Genomic DNA, 17,965 nt, shown 5'->3' with positions numbered 1-17,965 from the left:
AATACCTTTACCAACCGACAAACATAAGGACTCACCTGATGTCTGGGCAATGAGTGCTGATGATCCAATCCAGTTAATTACCTCGGGAGCAAGAGTAACACCCTCAGGATCCGCGTAGGCGTGATTCTGTCCAGAAAAGGACCCTGGAATGGAGGAAAATCCTGGAACTCCCTTGGAGCTATCCCAACAACATACTCCAATAGAGCTCCCTGGCTCAGGCCTCCTGCTAACAGAATGGCTATTTATGTTAGCGACAGAGCTGGAACATGAATAAACATTTCTAAATGAATCTAATCGACTACTAACAACCTTAGTCGAATTACACCAAAAATCCTTGGTATCCTCTCAGATTTCTGACCCATCTGTTATCCAAAACTACATACCAGCAACCCCTCCCCCCGGGACAAAAGCTATCCGTCGGAGGGGTAGGTTTTTCCGGAAACAAAGGCCAGTAACTAATATAAAAAAGAGCAAAAATAAAAAAAATCTAAGATCGATACGAGGCAGTTAAATGAACTTTAAGAGATTGTTTGACCTGTTGGACCGGCTAACAGCATCAGATATAGAGAAATTAAGGTCTTCTCCTTCGAAGCAGCCCAGCAGGGAAAGGATATCTTCACAGCGGGTAGATTGTACTAACTTTTGTACTAATCCTTGTCCGCTTCCAGCTCCTCTGGCTTCGCCAAAACTAATTTCTGGTTGTGAGCCAGATCGCTATATACCTTTTCAAGATCCATGGCAAGACGTACTCCAGAGGGAGCATATAATCCAGACCAAGATGACAATTCCCACTATTTCACAATGGAACCTGGTATTAAACCAACGTAAACTCGTGCTTGCAAATTACCCTAAACCCAGAGGTTTCATATCACCAATTGCTCGGAAACGCCGTCTGGTGGAAACCCTGAAGGGTTTTCCTTTTTTTTTTTTTTTTAATAATTTTTATTCAAATTTTTCAAAAGACAAACAAAACAAAGTCAAAAAACATAACAATACAACAAAAAAAATAAAAATAAAATAGTTGACTTCCGATTTGTCGCAGATCAGCTATAAGTATATAATATACATCAAACCTGTCCCTTAATGTATACATACAGGATCACTGAAGGGTTTTCCTATACCACCTTTTAACATCAATGATACTGAACAGGTGGAGTATCTATATCACAACAGTCGTAGGTCCCGTGCCGCAGTTACCTTCTCCTCGCGGAAAGGTGCCAATCAAATTTGGCATAAGAGGACGGCCCTGGCCAACTCGGGTTTAGTTCCACTAAGATTTTTTGAGAATAGGGCTCCACCAACGGCCCTGATATCATGCTTACAGACACGAAACAAATACCCACAGGGTGAGCCCCAGACGAAACAAAGGTTGCTGATCGACCTGGACCCTTTGGAATTGCACTCCAGGAATGGAGTTGCTGAGTTGCTTTTCCACAAGGGCACGATGGAACCACAATCACGAGATGGGAGTTACACCGTGGATGGGTCTGATGACCTCATGGACGAAGAAGAAAAAATGTTGCTACACTCTTTTGCCTCTCTTCCTGTTGGAGACCGGACCAAAATTTTAAAAAGACTTAATCAGCTAAATTCACACCTTGTTAATATTCATGCTCAGGCAGTCAACATGACTCTTTCATCCCCGTGTAGACCTGCCGAAGAAGAGGAGGAGGAAGAAACACCAATCACAACTCGTGGCCAATTACGGGAATGTGACGACTCACTGAGCCTCCGTGCTGTACTCCCATCATCATCGGTGCCACTGGTCAGTGCAAAGACAACTAGGGCCACCAACATTTCCCCTCATTCTTGGCTAAAAATGAGGTATCTGGAAGAGGCCGAATTAGGTGACACTGAGAACTCTTACTGTTCCAATAGAGCACCTCCTATTTTACAAACGGTCTCAGCAGAGATAAATATACCCAGTATACCGAACCTCCAGACAACTGATGCCGACCGGATCGGTAGAGGCCCACCTACATTACGCCCACTCCTAGGAAACGGCTGTTCTAGTTTATATAATGAAACTGATGTAATCTGCCCAGACTGACAATTTTCGATCCTCTCTTGGAATATCATGGGCTGGTTCAACAAACACAGAGAGGCGGATCTGAGCCCATTTCTTAAAGAGTATAAGATTCTGTGCCTCCAAGAAACATGGGCAACACAAGACAGCTTCCTCTACCTTAGCGGTTTTCAAGTCTTTTCCACCCCAGCGGTCAAACACAAGGCCTCAGTATCCTCATTTCAGTAGATCTGCCAGCAGAGATACAAGTTCTGAACACGAACTGCCCTCAATATATCCAGGGGCTGAGACTAACTGGGAATTGCACTGGTTCTCTTATTGTTTTAAACGTGTATTTTCCCCCTGTGATAGCTAGGAAGGTCACTTCGGGATGTATTTGGGATCAACTCTCGGAATGTTTGACCCAGCTGGAATACCAGTATCCCCACGCTAGGCTAATATTGTGTGGTGACTTTAATGCCAGGTTGGGAGGTATTGGATGCGTGGTGGGTCCTATTTCGAACCACGGCCCCTGTCCTTCAGTCCCCGTGTTTGAGAGGGTCACACAGGACCAGGTGTCCAGCAAGCAAGGTGAAAAGCTAGCAGATCTCTTACTGCTCCATCATTTGGAATGTATGCATGGCTCCCCCGTAGATCTGACTAGAGGAGCTTCCACGTATTTGACCACCAGGGGTGCCAGTGTGATTGACTATGCTTTTGTATCCAACGCCTTGTACCCTGATGTGTGTAAATTAGAAGTGGTGAATAGGACAGAAAGTGATCACTTCCCCCTCCTGTTTCTGTTGAGAGCGTTTCAAATCATCCCCCCTCCTCCCTTACTAACTTTGGAGGGTGTTCAGGTAGCTGAACGGAGAGTATGTTGGTCAATTGCTTTGCACTCATCCATCACACAACTCCTCGACAGCAATGCTCTTCTCTACCTTAGGGAAGAATTTTTAGACTTGGAAACTAATATTCTGAAGTCTTACCAATCTATTATCTTTCAGTTTCGACCCATGCTGACTCAAAAAAAAAATTTACGGCCTCTTGGCTAGCGGGTAACAGATGGTTCGATTATGATTGTAAGCGTGCCAAGAGACAGATGGCGAATTATGCACGGATGGCAATTAGAAATCCGGAAAAATACTGCCACGGCCACTTGGTGTCCCTTCGATCTGCTTACAAGTCAATGATAAAACGGAAAAAGGACTTGTATGCAAGATCGCAATGGCAGCAACTGGGACAAGCGGCGGAAGGTGGAAATGACCGCCAGTTCTGGGATCTGGTGGCCAAAGGGCTGCGTACACCCAGACAATTAATATCTAGCCAAATACCCGCCTCTGTCTGGTTTGAACACTTTACTAACCTCTACACGGACCCGGTTGCCTATAATGAGTCTAGCCTCTCTCTAGAGGAGCTTGACTTCCCAAAATGGCCTCCAGTTACGGAATCCCAAATTGGCTCACTTATTGCCACTCTGAGGGCGGGTAAAGCACTGGGGGAGGATATGCTACCACCCGAACTTTTTAAAGACTTCTCTGAGTGGTGGGCCCCTATTTTGGCCAGACTGTTCACCCAACTTAACACCACTGGCATATTCCCTGATGGTTGGAAGTAGAGTATTGTTGTATCTATATATAAGAAAGGTGAGAGATGTGATCCTCATAACTACCGGCCAATTAGCCTTTACAGCAAACATCTTTACAGACTCTACAGCAAACATCTATTGCTTAAAATAGAAGAGTGGGAGGCAGCCAATCAAGTCATCTGCCCCGAACAGGCTGGATTTCGAAAAGGACAAAGCACCATCGACCACTGCTTCACACTTTATTATGTAGCAAAACAGAGCATGCTAGGGGCCCACGAAACATCTGTATGCCGCTTTTGTGGATCTGGCGGCCGCTTTTGATTCCATAGATAGATCAGCGTTATGGACCAAACTTGCTGCCACCAATATTGATAAGCGACTTTTGTTCCTTATTAAGGAGTTGTACTCCAACACCAGTGCAAGAATAACAGTAGGTAATTCTGGTTCCCTAACTGATCCTATACGGGCTAATAAGGGGGTAAAGCAAGGCTGCCTTTTAGCCCCGCTTCTCTTTAACCTTTACCTAAATGATATTGTTTCAGAACTAGCTGGCCTGGAATTTTTTCCTCCTTCCTTGGGGAGTAGGAAAGTGTCGATGCTGCTTTATGTGGACAACATGATCCTATTATCCATTACACGTAAGGGCCTAAGGAGACTATTGGCGAGTTTAAACACCTACTGTATAAAAGAAAAACTCCAGATAAATTATTCCAAAACTAAGGTAATGGTTTTCGGGGAAAAGCATCGCAATTTCAAGTGGTCCATTGGAGGACATCCAATTGACCAGAGCCGTTCATTTAAATATCTGGGTATTTATTTTCAGGATACCCTCTCCTGGAAAAAGCATTTTGCTCATATTAAAATTGTTGCACTGAGGTGCATTGGAGCCATCCTCAGATTTTATAGGACAGCGGGTGGCAATCTTGTTGCCCCGGCACTGAAAGTTTTCCAAAGTAAAGTTTTCACCCAGATATTATATGGGGCAGCAATCTGGGGTTGGGAGGACTCCTATCTCGCTAACCTTGAAACTATTCAAAACAACTTTCTGGAAAAGCTTTTGCGACTCCCCATTGGCACCCCTGCGGTGCTTCTTCGCGCCGAGGTTGGTCTACCCCCAGTCAGGGCTCGGGTCCACTGTACCCTACTTACATTCTGGGGAACCATAACAAAGTCACCATCCAAGATAGTTGTGAAAGCTTGTTATGATGTAGCTTCTGCTGACAAGATCTGGGCTTCTAGACTTACAAATGTCCATCAGCAGTATCACATTTCAGACCAGGCTGTAATCCCATTTAATAGAATCAAGCTGCGGGAAGCAATCTACGGGCACTGTTCATGGATGGACAGACTAGCAATTACTAATACAAAATTTTCCAGGTGGTTTGGTGTATTTAAACACGACCACACACGGGCGAGATATTTGACATATCCCATATCAGTCCATCTGAGACAAGCTTTCATGGCACTCAGATTTCAGACGATGCCGAGCGCAGTTCTGCTCGGATGTTACCACCAGATACCCTGGGAGCAACGGTTGTGTATCTGTGGATCATCTGTGGTGGAAGACGTGCCCCATTATTTGCTGGAATGCCCCTTATATTTGCATCCTAGGACCAAATTTTTAAGTGAATTGTTAACACATCAGGGAACCTCCCAAAAAACACACCTCATTCCCTTCCTTTTATCTGATAATGACTTTGTGGTCACATATAGGGTTGCCCATTTCGCCTTAGCGGCACAAAAACTCCGGGCCAAACATGTAGCTGAATTGGAGCTCGCCAAGGGGCAATAATACATACATAATCCATTACCTGGTTAGTGGGTTAGTGTAGCGTTTTTTGATACTTTGTTTATTGCAGACATCTATGTATACTGCTGGTTTTAATGATGTGAGTTGATGTTTTATCTATGTTGCGACGGCTTATAGCTATGCAAATAAACTGCTACTACTACTATAACACCACAGACTTGGGTCTAAAAGCTTTTGTCAAGATTTTCTGTGGAGTTTATCAGGAGAGATCTAAAGTACCGATTTTTTTTTCATTTGGGGTTATTATAACTTCTGCAGTTATTTGGGTTGAGGATGGTTTAAAATGACTGGAATAGATCCACAAGGTATGCAAACGATAAATAAAAACATTATGCATTATATCGTTTATCATATAATCAAAATTTAGTGTGATCAGATTCTCATTTTGCTTGACAATGGACACTACTAGTGAGTCAAATTTCTGGGGCAAAATATATGGTGGTTATAGCCCCAAACTCTTCAAAAAGGGTGCAGAATTCATTTGGGAATCTATACCTATGTTTCTATAAGAAACAGACATGTCTGAATATCTTGAAGGTCTGGCCCGGTGGGATTATATTGGCATATAATTACATAATGGCAGAGTAAAAATAATTTTGTGGGCACATTTTCTCCTTCAACTCAACAGCTTAATATAAACCTTACAAGACTGTGCTTGAATGTCTCTGTGTTAAAGATGTGGAGAACCTCTAACATGCGCAGCACCATACATGTGCAGATGTTGTTCATGGTATTTTGATAGAAGGAGAACCATTTTTCTTTGTTTAATGGAAGAAGTATGACTGAGGTCCAGTGACATAGATGGGAAGGTTGGATTAGGGGGCTTGTCCAGGAAGCAGCTTCTCCCAAGGAAGACAACTGTAGAACACCAAAGAAAAGAGTGGCCAGGGAACGTGGGTGTCTTGTGCGCTGTCTTGGACTTCCAGCTGCACTGGTCTGCTATTGTTCACCTGTCATTTATACTAACAGGGATCACTCAAAGGTCTCTATGTGCTGAATCAGTATACCTAATATCCAAAAAAGCCTCTTCCTGAAAATACCTTATACCGAAGTGTATTGCCCGCAAGCCATGCATTCATTATGCTGATATAGTGGTGAAGAAGCCCCAGTCAATGACTTTCATGCCTCAAGCATAACACCGTTGTCTGGGATTAAGGTTATGGTTACTCTATAGTCAGAAAACTAGAAGAATCAACTTTGCATTTTACATCTCTTCTTATTATCCCATATAGGTTTGTATGCAGCTTGGTTTATTATGGTCTTACTCTAAATGTGGGTGACCTGGGTGGCAGCGTCTATGCTAACCTGGCTCTTTCTGGGCTGATTGAGATTCCAGCATACCCTCTCTGTATCTACTTGATTAACCAAAAATGGTGAGTGAAATGCTGGTGAGTGTTAAATGCTAGTTAGACTTTATTAATGTAATTAGCCCTCTTGTCTGGTAATCCTTATCAAAGGATTGTTTCATTGGTGTGGATACTACTGAGCCCAATTCCATTATTTTGGGGGAAGTAATGTTATATGTTATATATTATATGTCTCTTCAGTGTGGGAGATGCTTGTATTTCTTTATTTGACTATAATTGATCCTTAAGGAAAGGTGAATAAACAGGTACAATTAGGAGCTGAACACACCCTTTCAGGCACAAAAATGAAACCAAAACACGTGGGAACGTAATATATAAGAAAGTCAATTTTTGTTTGTCAAACTTCTGTTCAAAAAGCAGGAAGATTAAAAAGACAAAAAAGCAGGAAGATTCCATGTGATTAGAGTAATAGGCTTTCTGTGCTGAAGCCCTGGATGCAAAGAGAGCTTGTTTTCTTCTCACCTTGTATTTTTATCGCTCTTCTGATTCATCAGGTTTGGCCGTAAACGGACGCTTGCAGCATTTCTCTTTCTAGGGGGACTGGCCTCTCTTGTTGTCATGTTTCTTCCAGAAAAGAAAGGTAAAAGTGTTATTATTCTAATCATGGAGAAGTCTGCAGGACACCAACATCTTCCAGCTAAGGATTTCTAAAAACTAAACAAACGGAGCAATCTTCAAATACATTGGAGAGTTTTGTCTCTGGCAGTTGGAACCTCTACTGATTGATCTTACGAGTTTGGGAAGTAGTTTAAAATGTAACCCAGCTAATTCCTTTTGAGCACAAAGCAGAAGACTTTATCTTCTGTGTATGGATCTCCAATTTCAATCCTGCTTTTCAATAGAAACATCACACTCGTTTTTCTCTACATTTCAGTGAGCGGTTAATTAAGTTTAATAAACATATATATCTTTGGGACTGCATGGTCCATAATGACCTTCTGTTAGATGTTAAGCTTCAGAAAAAGATAACAGAAAAGTGTAGCAGATTAGAACTAAACACTTTCAGGCTGCTTTTGTCTTTTGACTGAACTTTCTCTTTTTCTTCCCTGTTGCAGAATATTCCCAGCAGTATTTTTTCCATTAGAGGCTGGCCTAGGGCATCAATTAAGCCAAGAGTGGAGAACATTTTTGGTTTAGTGGGCCAGATCTATATCTTCCCCACCCTCATGGGCCAACTTTGAGAGGTGGGCAGGGACATTCATGTGTCAGTCACTGACATTGTGATGTTGTAATCAGCATATGCACACGGAGCTCACTCCTGCCTTCTGCAGCCGCATCTCTACCTGCCCCCCAACTGATGTTACATATGATGTTGGGTGTGGGGCATGTGGTCACGGTTTGGAGAAAATTTGAGAAACCTGACGGGCCAAGTTTGGTCTGTGGATCAGAGGTTCCCCACCCCTTAATTAAGCCAAACACATTTTTTTTACATAAGTGAGTCCACATTTGTAAATAATAAAAACTAATTTGACCTGGATAGCAATATTTATATGTATGTAAGCCATATATGTTAATGTTTTAAGTACTTACACTGCTCCATTTTTTCTGTCTTTGTTCTGTTCTGGTTCCTTTCCCTTATTAAATAGGAGAAGCAACTGAGAACATGCTAAAAAATTGTGGTCAGAGGCAAGGACATCCCTGGCAGCTTGAGGGGAATGTTAATATGCTGTCCTGTAGTTTTGAGGGAAATTAAGGATGGTTTTGCCCAAACTCGGTTACCTTTGCAGTCTATCTGCATGATGCTCCAACCTTGAAGTGAAGTGCTCCCTCAAACAAAAATAAAGATTTCCTGTACATGGAAAACTAGTCCATTAGGGAGAAAGCTAGGGTAGAACCCTTTCCCCTGATATGCCAATCCTTTCTCTGTATGATGTGTGTGTGTGCATAAGAGCATTATTGGATGAACTCCCACCTACAATCTGAAGTAGTTCAGCCCATAAACAGATGGACCACCTTAGTAGAACCAATTCCTCTTTTGTGCCCTGGGACATTCTTCTCCCATATGCTGTGAAGTTTACAATATTCACTTACACGGATTTCATTCTAATATTTATAAGCATGCTTCATTAAAACTGTTTATCTAGAACATCTCTAACATTTTACCCGGGGCTGATCCTATTGTCCAGCAACCTTTGTACTTCATATGCAACATATATTTTAAGACATACCACGTTTATGAAATTTTGGGCTATTAAGTAAAGTTCTCTGTGTGTGCATATGTATGTATGTGGGGTGTGTGTGTGTATGGAGATGAAACAGTTGCTCGTCTGTGAGCACAACATGAAATGTACATTTCTTGCTATTTCCTAAAGACTTCTGATTAATAGTGATAACTTTCTTCTCTGTAACGTTGAACTCTTCAGGAGGTTGGATGATTAATTTGAACATCTGTTTGTTATACATATTTTTTAATCAAATTATCTCCATAGCAGTTTATAACCAATTATAAATACAACAAAACCCTATTCAATAGCCCTTAATTCTCTGGTCAATGGCCGAGGGTGCTTCTCCTAAGTTCTCCAGTACAAGAGCAACTGGCAGTTGGAGCAGAGTGTATTTTCTGGCAGAAAAGTGAAAAAGTAAGCTCCCAGCAACTGTTCTTTCTCTGGCTGATATATGAGGACAAACTAATCTTCCTATTGCCCGGTAGGGAGGGGTGCCACTTTCAACATAAAGCCAATACTTACGACAGCATCTTGACAGCTTTTGCATTTTTTCAACAGCTACCGGAGTATTTGCAGTTGTGAACAACCGCTCATTGTCTTTACTGGGGAAATTGACTATCAGTTCAGCATTTAATATTGTGTATATCTACACATCAGAACTTTATCCTACAGTGATCAGGTAAGACAAGTTCAATTTGGTGGTGGCATCTGTTGTCTTTATGTGTCCACTTGTCCTTTCTTTTTCTTGGGAGGCACCATTCAATTTAAATTCATAGCTCCTCATTTTTAGGGTGGATTACAATAAATCTCTATAGATATGGGTCCTTGTTTATGAAGGGCTTGCAGAAGGAATTTGACTTCTGCTTATTTTCAGGTGCAAAATTTAAATGTGAAAATCCCAGTTTAGCCAAAGAATTTTGTTCACACAAGAAATGTGCAGTGTTTTAAATCCACTTGAATGCTACTTCCCTGTATTATACAGTCTTCTCAGAGTCTGTACAGAAGCATTCTGTATAGAAGCAGTTTCTTTGGGATGAAGAAGGCATCCGGAAAGAAATGGGTTAAGCCCTGCCGCTGGACAGAAAAGCAAGGAACTTGTGACTAGTTCTGCTGTCCTCCAGGCTTCTCCGAAGTTTATTCTTTGCCTTTGCCTGGGATACAGCAAACTTTTCAACCTTAGAACTCAGTGTTTTTTTCTCATTTTAACCTTGGCTATTCTTTCTTAATCAACCTAAAATGTGACAAACCACGGCTTTCTTCCTTTTTACTGCCTTCTCTTTCTTCGTTGTTTTTCTTCCTTGCACGTCTCCTTTTCTCCTCATGGCTCAGTTAGGCAGACAAGAAGCAGTAGCTGTTAAAATGTAGAGAGCACAGCATGTACGACTGTTCCAACAGCCTAAAGCCTAAAAAAGGAAAAGAAAAAAAGAGCCTTCTTCTAGAGCTGTGGCCAAGCCCTCCATTGAGAGCTTCTGCTGTAGACTCATTCATTCAACTCCAGATCATGTGGAGCTGCTCAGCTGCTGATGTCCAGGAAGGCTAACTTCAGCTGCCGTCAGGGGTGAGATCCACTTCCTCTCCAGTCTTAAGTTTAAGTCCTTGCATGCCAGTAACTGCTGCTGTGCACAGTTCCTGGAAAGCCAGCAACATTCAAGTGAGAGTGATGCTCATCTCCTCTCAGTAGTGACTTGGGAATAACTGGTGTGGAAGAGGGAAGATTGCTTTGTGCTCTTTTTGTAGCCTTCTGTATGAGGCACCATCTTCAGAAGGGGAGGATTCAGATGAAGGTGGAATTGCTCTACCAGAGGCTTGATCTGCCATCCAAAGCAGCTTTTTCATTAGAAGACAGCCCTAAGTCCCTTTTGCAACGTTTTGCCTCTGCACAAATACTGCATTCTATTTCTCATTCAGCCTCCCCTAAATCCATGGCAGCCAATAACATTTTATTTATTTAGGTGATTTATAGCCCACCCTTCATTAAAATCTATCCCAATGTAAAAATATAAAACAATATAAAAAAATCCAACCGCGGCAATAAATCAAAAATACGTTGCAGCACCACAAGGGTGACAAAACATGGCCTCCAGTCAACAAACCAAATGCTTGACTAAATAAAAAATGTCTTTACAAGTTGCCTAAAACCCATGATGGTTGGCATCAACGAAAGCCATGATAGGAGGGCATTTCACAGTTGGGGTGCCGCTAGAGCCAGGGTGGAAAGGGCTGCATGATCTCATAGGAAACCTTCTGCCGGCCACATCCCAGTGGTGAGTGGGACCAGAAGCAAACGTGGGTGGGGTCAGAGTGAAAAAAAAATAGGGAGAACAATGGATCTGATTCTTACATAGGCTACATTCCGGGCACACAAAAGTCAGGAGTTTACACTTGCACCCACGTCTCCATCTGAGCAAGCAAGGGGCATTATCACAGTTCAAGGACACATTCCAGCCAGGTACAAACACCAGAAGTCAATGTGGAACTGGGTCAGTTAGGGGTGTGGCCTATGGAGAGTCCCAGGGACAGGATAGAGAAGCATGGAGGGACACATTCTGCCCCAGGCCTAAGGTTCTCCATTGCTACACTATAGAGAGTGCTGTCTTGTTGTGTCTCATACGCATTATTAACAGGGTGGCTCCACTTGATCTCAGAGATTAGGCTGAGATATAGCAGAGTAGGTGGCCCAGCAAATATCTAGATCCCAAGTTATGTATTATTTTATATACAATCACCTTGATTCTGGCTTGGTAGCTAACCAGCAGTTCTTTTAGAACTGATGTTGTTAGCTGCTAACCAACCCACTCACCTGCCTTGCCACCACATAAAGTGCATTGTAATAATCCATTTGTGAAATTATTCACTAATAGGCAAAAAACCTTGTGGTTTAAGAACGTACTTATAGCCAACAGATATTGCTATCAAACTTTAAAAAGCAGGGAAATTGGACAGCTATAGTGAATGCACCAGGGGAGCAGGAGACCTGACCTTTCTGAGATATTTGGGTTGCCCTTTCGCAATCCAATCCACTTCCTGTGTAGCTTGGAAGAATTGAGTAAATGTGCCTCTGAGCATATGGTGAGTGGTGGCAACACCTGCCATCTCCAAAGATGGAGAATTACATTTTTGTATGTTTGTTGGTGTTCTTAGTTCTCTCATTCTTCATCCTAGAAATCTGAGTCAAATATATTTTTATTAATTTCAAAGCCTTTTATTGGTCAATGTCATATGATGGTGAAGACAGTCTTTTGTGTTTCAAACTGGAGATTATGCTCTATTTCTATTTTGGGCGCATTAACAGTTGAATCTGAAACTGCAGTTTGATGTAAAATCAGACTGATTACAATATGTTGGTACTTAAACAATGACTCTAGTTGTTGGAAAAAACAAAGTTAGCCTGCCCAAGATGCATGTGTTCAGCCTGCTATACTTAAACTATTCCACTTAAGGAAAAGTGGGTATAGTCAATTAAAAACATAGAGCACACCGAGAATTTTGCTAGAAAATATTTCACCTCCCACTGTTTTATCTTGTGCAAACTGAGGCACTCCTCATGTCCATTCGAAACTATTCTGCAGAATAGTCAGTGCTATTATTCCACAACTCTTTTTGGACCTTTTTTTTTTTTAGTGTTGCAAAGTGTTGCTGTTCTTCACATATTCACAGAAACAGAAGCAAAAGAAAATGATTTACTATAGGAAACTTCACTAAAATTGCAAAGTAAATCAAACATATGTAAAGTGACTATCTGAACTTTCATTCATTCATTGGCGATCACTCATGGCTGAGTAAGATTGTCTTCCAGTGTCCGTAAGTGACTGGAGGCCAATTCTGGATCCACACAGCTTCCCACAGTGAGAACATAGGTTTCCAGATGGAAGATGGTCACGATGAGGATTTGCGTGACGTGCCTTCCGATTAGCTCATTTGTCCCTTTCACCCTGTACTCGTGCTTCTTCAAAGTCCATAGCACCTTTGATAATGGCCGACCACCATTGGGATGCTCATGGGCCAGAGCTTCCCAGTTGTCGATGCTCATGTTACATTTTTTTAGATTAGCTTTAAGAACATCTTTAAACCTCTTTTATGTCCACCGATGTTCTGTTTTCCATCCTTAAGTTGGGAGTAAAGTAGCTGCTTTGGAAGACGGTAATCAGGCATTCGAACAACATGGCCGGTCCAGCGAAGTTGATGTTGGAGGATCATTGTTTCAACACTGGTAGTCTTTGCTTCTTCCAATACTCTAACATTAGTCCGCCTATCTTCCCAAGTAATTTGCAGGATTTTCTGGAGGCAGCATTGGTGGAATCTTTCAAGAAGTTGGGAATTGCGTTTATAGATGGTCTGTGTTTCACAGGCGTACAGTAAAGTTGGTAGTACAATGGCTTTGTAAATAAGCATTTTGGTCTCCCTGTAAATGTCCCGATCCTCGAACATTCTACGCTTCATTCGTGAGAATGCGGCACTCGTAGAGCTCAGACGATGCTGAATTTCACTCTTGTGGCTGTATAATAAATGATGTATGGAGCACCATGATTAAGCTAACTCTGGAGAGGAATGGCTGTAGTTGGTGTACCAGCCACAGCTGGTAAATGGCACTCCCCATCATGGAGGCAACTTGTAACTCCATCAACAGTGCTAGATATAGGAGTACCCCCAGACTTTGCAGACTTTGCAGATAAAGTCGCTCAGATTCGTTCCGACTTGGATGCTATCTGACTGTCTGAAGGAGGCAGCAGTGAGACCACTCCTGAAAAAGCCTTCCCTGGACCCAGAGGATTTCAGCAGCTACAGACCAGTGGCAAATGTTCCATATCTCGGCAAGATCTTGGAACGAGTGGTTGCTGACTAGCTCCAGGCGCTATTGGATGAAACTGATTATCTAGATCCATTTCAATCGGGTTTCAGGCCCGGTTTCGGCACTGAGACGGCCTTGGTCGCCCTGTTTGATGATCTATGTCGGGAGAGAGACAGAGGGAGTGTAACTTTGTTGATTCTCCTTGACCTCTCAGCGGCTTTTGATACCATCGACCATGGTATCCTTCTGGAGAGGCTTGCGGAGTTGGGAGTTGGAGGCACTGCGTGGCAGTGGTTCCGCTCCTACTTGTCAGGCCGTCTCCAGAAGATAGTGCTTGGGGAACATTGCTCGACACCGTGGGTACTCCAATGTGGGGTCCCGCAGGGTTCGGTTTTGTCTCCCATGCTTTTTAACATCTATATGAAGCCGTTGGGTGCGGTCATCAGGAGTTTTGGAGTGCGTTGTCACCAGTACGCTGATGACACGCAGCTCTACTTCTCCTTTTCATCTTCCTCAGGTGAGGCGGTCAATGTGCTGAACTGTTGCCTGGACGCGACAATGGACTGGATGAGAACTAACAAACTGAGACTCAATCCTGATAAGACTGAGATGCTGTTGGTGGATGGTTTTTCCAATCAGATGGTGGATACATATCCTGTCCTGGATGGGGTTACACTCCCCCTAAAGGAACAGGTTTGTAGTCTGGGAGTCGTTCTAGACTCTTCCCTGTCACTTGAGGCTCATGTAGCCTCGGTGGCACGGAATGCGTTCTACCATCTTCGATTGGTAGCCCAGCTACGTCCCTACCTGAGTAAGGAGGATCTTACATCAGTAGTACATGCTCTGGTAACCTCACGTTTGGATTACTGTAATGCGCTCTACGTAGGGTACCTCTGAAGACGGTTCGGAAGCTACAGCTGGTGCAAAATGCGGCGGCCAGACTGCTAACAAGAACGAAGCGGTCTGACCATATAACACCTGTTTTGGCCCGCTTGCACTGGCTTCCAATACGCTTCCGGGCCAAATTCAAAGTGTTGGTATTAACCTATAAAGCCTTATACGGCGCGGGACCTCGATATCTGTGGGAACGCCTCTCCCGCTATGAACCGGCTCGTACACTACGGTCTGCTACGAAGGCCCTCCTCTGGGTCCCGACTCATAGGGAGGCCCGGAGGGCAGTGACAAGATCAAGGGCCTTCTCAGTGGTGGCCCCCGAACTATGGAATAGTCTCCCCGAGGAGGTTCGCCTGGCGCCGACACTATCATCCTTTCGGCGCCAGGTTAAAACCTTTCTCTATTCCGAGGCATTTTAATTTTTTGTTAATGATTGTAATGTTTGTAATTTGATTTTAGCCTTTGCTGTTTTTAGATTGTGAAATTTGATTTTAGACTGATGTTTTTGTATTATATTGTATTTTATTGTATCTATGTTCACCGCCCAGAGAGCTATTGCTAGTCGGGCGGTATATAAGTTTTATAAATAAATAAATAAATAAATAAATAAATAAATAAATAAATAAATAAATAATTGATACAGTCTCAGGTGATGTAACTTTGGCTGCTGTCTGTCCAATAATGACGGATTCTTTTCAATTTGTACAGCCCGAGGATGTGGACAAGATCCTTGGAGAGGTGAGAGCCACCACATGTCTGCTAGACCCTTGCCCTTCCTAGCTTATAAAAAGTGCCAGAGAGGGACTGGCTGAGTGGGTGGGGGGAGTGGTTAATGCCTCCTTACACCAATGCAGAGTTCCAGGTTGCCTAAGGGAGTCAGTTGTAAGGCCTTTGTTAAAAAAGCCCTCCCTGGACCCCTCCATAATGGATAATTACCGGCCATTTTTGGGTAAGGTAATAGAGCGTGTGGTGGGCTCCCAGCTCCAGGGATTCTTGGATGAAACAGATTATCTGGATCCATTTCAATCTGGTTTCAGGCCTGGTTATGGGACGGAGACAGCTTTGGTCGCCTTGGTGGACGACCTACGCAGAGAACTGGACAGGGGGAGTATATCCCTGTTGGTTCTGCTGGACCTCTCAGTGGCTTTTGATACCATCGACCATGGTATTCTTCTGGGCCGCCTTGCTGAGATGGGACTTAGGGGCACTGTTTTGCAGTGGCTTCATTCCTTCCTGGAGGGACGAACCCAGAAAGTGGTGCTGGGGGATTCCTGTTCGACCCCTTGGCCATTGACCTGTGGGGTCCCTCATGGCTCAGTTTTATCCCCTATGCTATTTAACATATACTTGAAACCGCTGGGAGAGGTTGTCCGGGGGTTTGGGGTTCGGTGCCATCAGTATGCTGATGACACCCAACTCTATGTCTCCTTTCCACCTAATTCCAAGGAAGCTGTCTCGGTTTTAAACCAGTGTCTGGCATCAGTGGTGGACTGGATGAGGGTGAACAAATTGAAGCTTAATCCAGACAAGACAGAGGTGCTCCTGGTCAGTCGTAAGGCGAATCAGGGAATAGGGATACAGCCTGTGCTGGATGGGGTTACGCTCCCCCTGAAGACACAGGTGTGCTCCTGGACTCAGCGTTAAATTTGGAGTCCCAGGTTTCTGCAGTGGCCAGGAGTGCTTTTGCACAATTAAGATTAGTGCGCCAACTGCGCCTGTTCCTTGAGCTGTCTGATCTGGCCACGGTGACACATGCCTTAGTTACATCCCGTTTAGATTACTGTAACACGCTCTATGTGGGGCTGCCTCTGAAGACTGTTCGGAAACTTCAGTTGGTACAACGTGCTGCGGCCAGAATGCTAACTGGGGCTGGTTACAGGGACCGTACTACCCCCCTGTTAAAAAAGCTCCACTGGTTGCCAGTCTGTTTCCGGACACAATTCAAAGTGCTGGGTTGACCCATAAAGCCCTATACGGCTTAGGTCCAGGCTATTTATCAGACCGTATCTCCCTGTATGAGCCTGCCCGGGCCCTGAGATCCTCAGGAGAGGCCCTTCTCTCAATACCCACATCTTCTCAAGTACGACTAGTGGGGACGCGTGAGAGGGCCTTCTCGGTGGCTGCCCCTAGGCTTTGGAATTCCCTTCCTAGGGAGGTAAGAATGACCCTGTCATGGCCCCGTCAGAGGACTCCTCAGATGAGGACGACTCGGGAGTAACAGCAGCAGACCCAGGAGCAGCAGGAGACACGGAGGAGCCTCCTGAGAATCCAGCTCCTTCTGCCCCTCAGCTGCAGAGCACCCCAGGGACAGCAGAGGCCCTGCAGCCAGACACAGACAGTGAACAGGATACTCCCTCCTCACCTGCAGAACGCAGACAGCAGAAGGTCAGGCAGAAGAGAGGCAGGCCTGTCTCCTTAAGGCCCAAACGCTGAGGGCTCACACCTGCTGTCCATCCTGCTCTTTATAAGGCACACCTTGGCTGCAGCTTGTTGTTGACTGCAACGTCAGGCGTGGCTTTATGTAGACCTAGTTTTCCTGCAGCATCTCTCTGACTGACCTCCTTGGCAATTGATCCCGGACCTCCACTGACCTCGCTTCTGGACTTCTGACTCGGCAAGTATGCTTCGGATAGGCCTGGCTGATTTACAACCCGACTGCTGGCTAAGGACTTTCCTTCCCTGCCAAAGACCCAGGAATTTCCAGCCCCCCCTGACACTGCTGAGGCAGTGTAGAGCTGACAGACCCCCTCTTTGGAGTCCTTCCGCCGACAAGCAAAGACCTTCCTATTCCAACAAGCCTTTGGAATTGAAGGCTAAGGATAGGGCGTGAAGGGTGCTGCATTGGTAATGTCTAGTATATCATTTTTAAACTAGTTTGAACTTTTTTAGCTATTTGTGTGTATGGTTTTAATATTGGAAATAGTTTAATCTTATTTTAATGTAGACTTTGTATGTTTTTAATTATATGTATTTTTTATCGGGAAGCCGCCATGAGTTCCAGTTTTGGAAAAATGGTGGGGTATAAATAAAGATAAGGATAATAATAATAATACATACCTGCTCCTTAAGGGGGTATTGCAATACCATCCAGAGCAGGCAACCTACTATTAACCTTCCTATTTCCCTGTTATACAAAGGATTAAACAGGCAGTGATATGATTGATCAAATCCAACAACTATAAACATTTACATGAACATAAATTGTATCCCGGAGAGCCAGTGTGGTGTAGTGGTTAAGGTGTTGGACCTGGGAGACCAGGGTTCGAATCCCCACATAGCCATGAAGCTCACTGGGTGTCCTTGGGCCAGTCACTGCCTCTCAGCCTCATGAAAACCCTATTCAGAAG

General features: G+C 43.9%; 1 protein-coding gene across 3 annotated transcripts in view; it reads left to right on the top strand.

Moving 5' to 3' along the window:
* Nucleotides 1–17,965, top strand: part of SLC22A15 (solute carrier family 22 member 15) — a 45,683-nt gene that overhangs the window by 14,313 nt on the left and 13,405 nt on the right. For all 3 annotated transcript variants that reach the window (XM_061638765.1, XM_061638755.1, XM_061638774.1), the window contains exons 7-9: nt 6,636–6,776; nt 7,265–7,350; nt 9,494–9,614. In XM_061638765.1, coding sequence (XP_061494749.1) covers nt 6,636–6,776; nt 7,265–7,350; nt 9,494–9,614 — 348 coding nt within the window. The remainder of the gene's footprint in view (nt 1–6,635; nt 6,777–7,264; nt 7,351–9,493; nt 9,615–17,965) is intronic.

This window comes from Rhineura floridana, chromosome 1 (assembly GCF_030035675.1).
Source record: "Rhineura floridana isolate rRhiFlo1 chromosome 1, rRhiFlo1.hap2, whole genome shotgun sequence".
Classification (NCBI taxonomy): Eukaryota; Metazoa; Chordata; class Lepidosauria; order Squamata; family Rhineuridae; genus Rhineura; species Rhineura floridana.
This window is presented reverse-complemented; position numbering and strand designations above follow the sequence as displayed.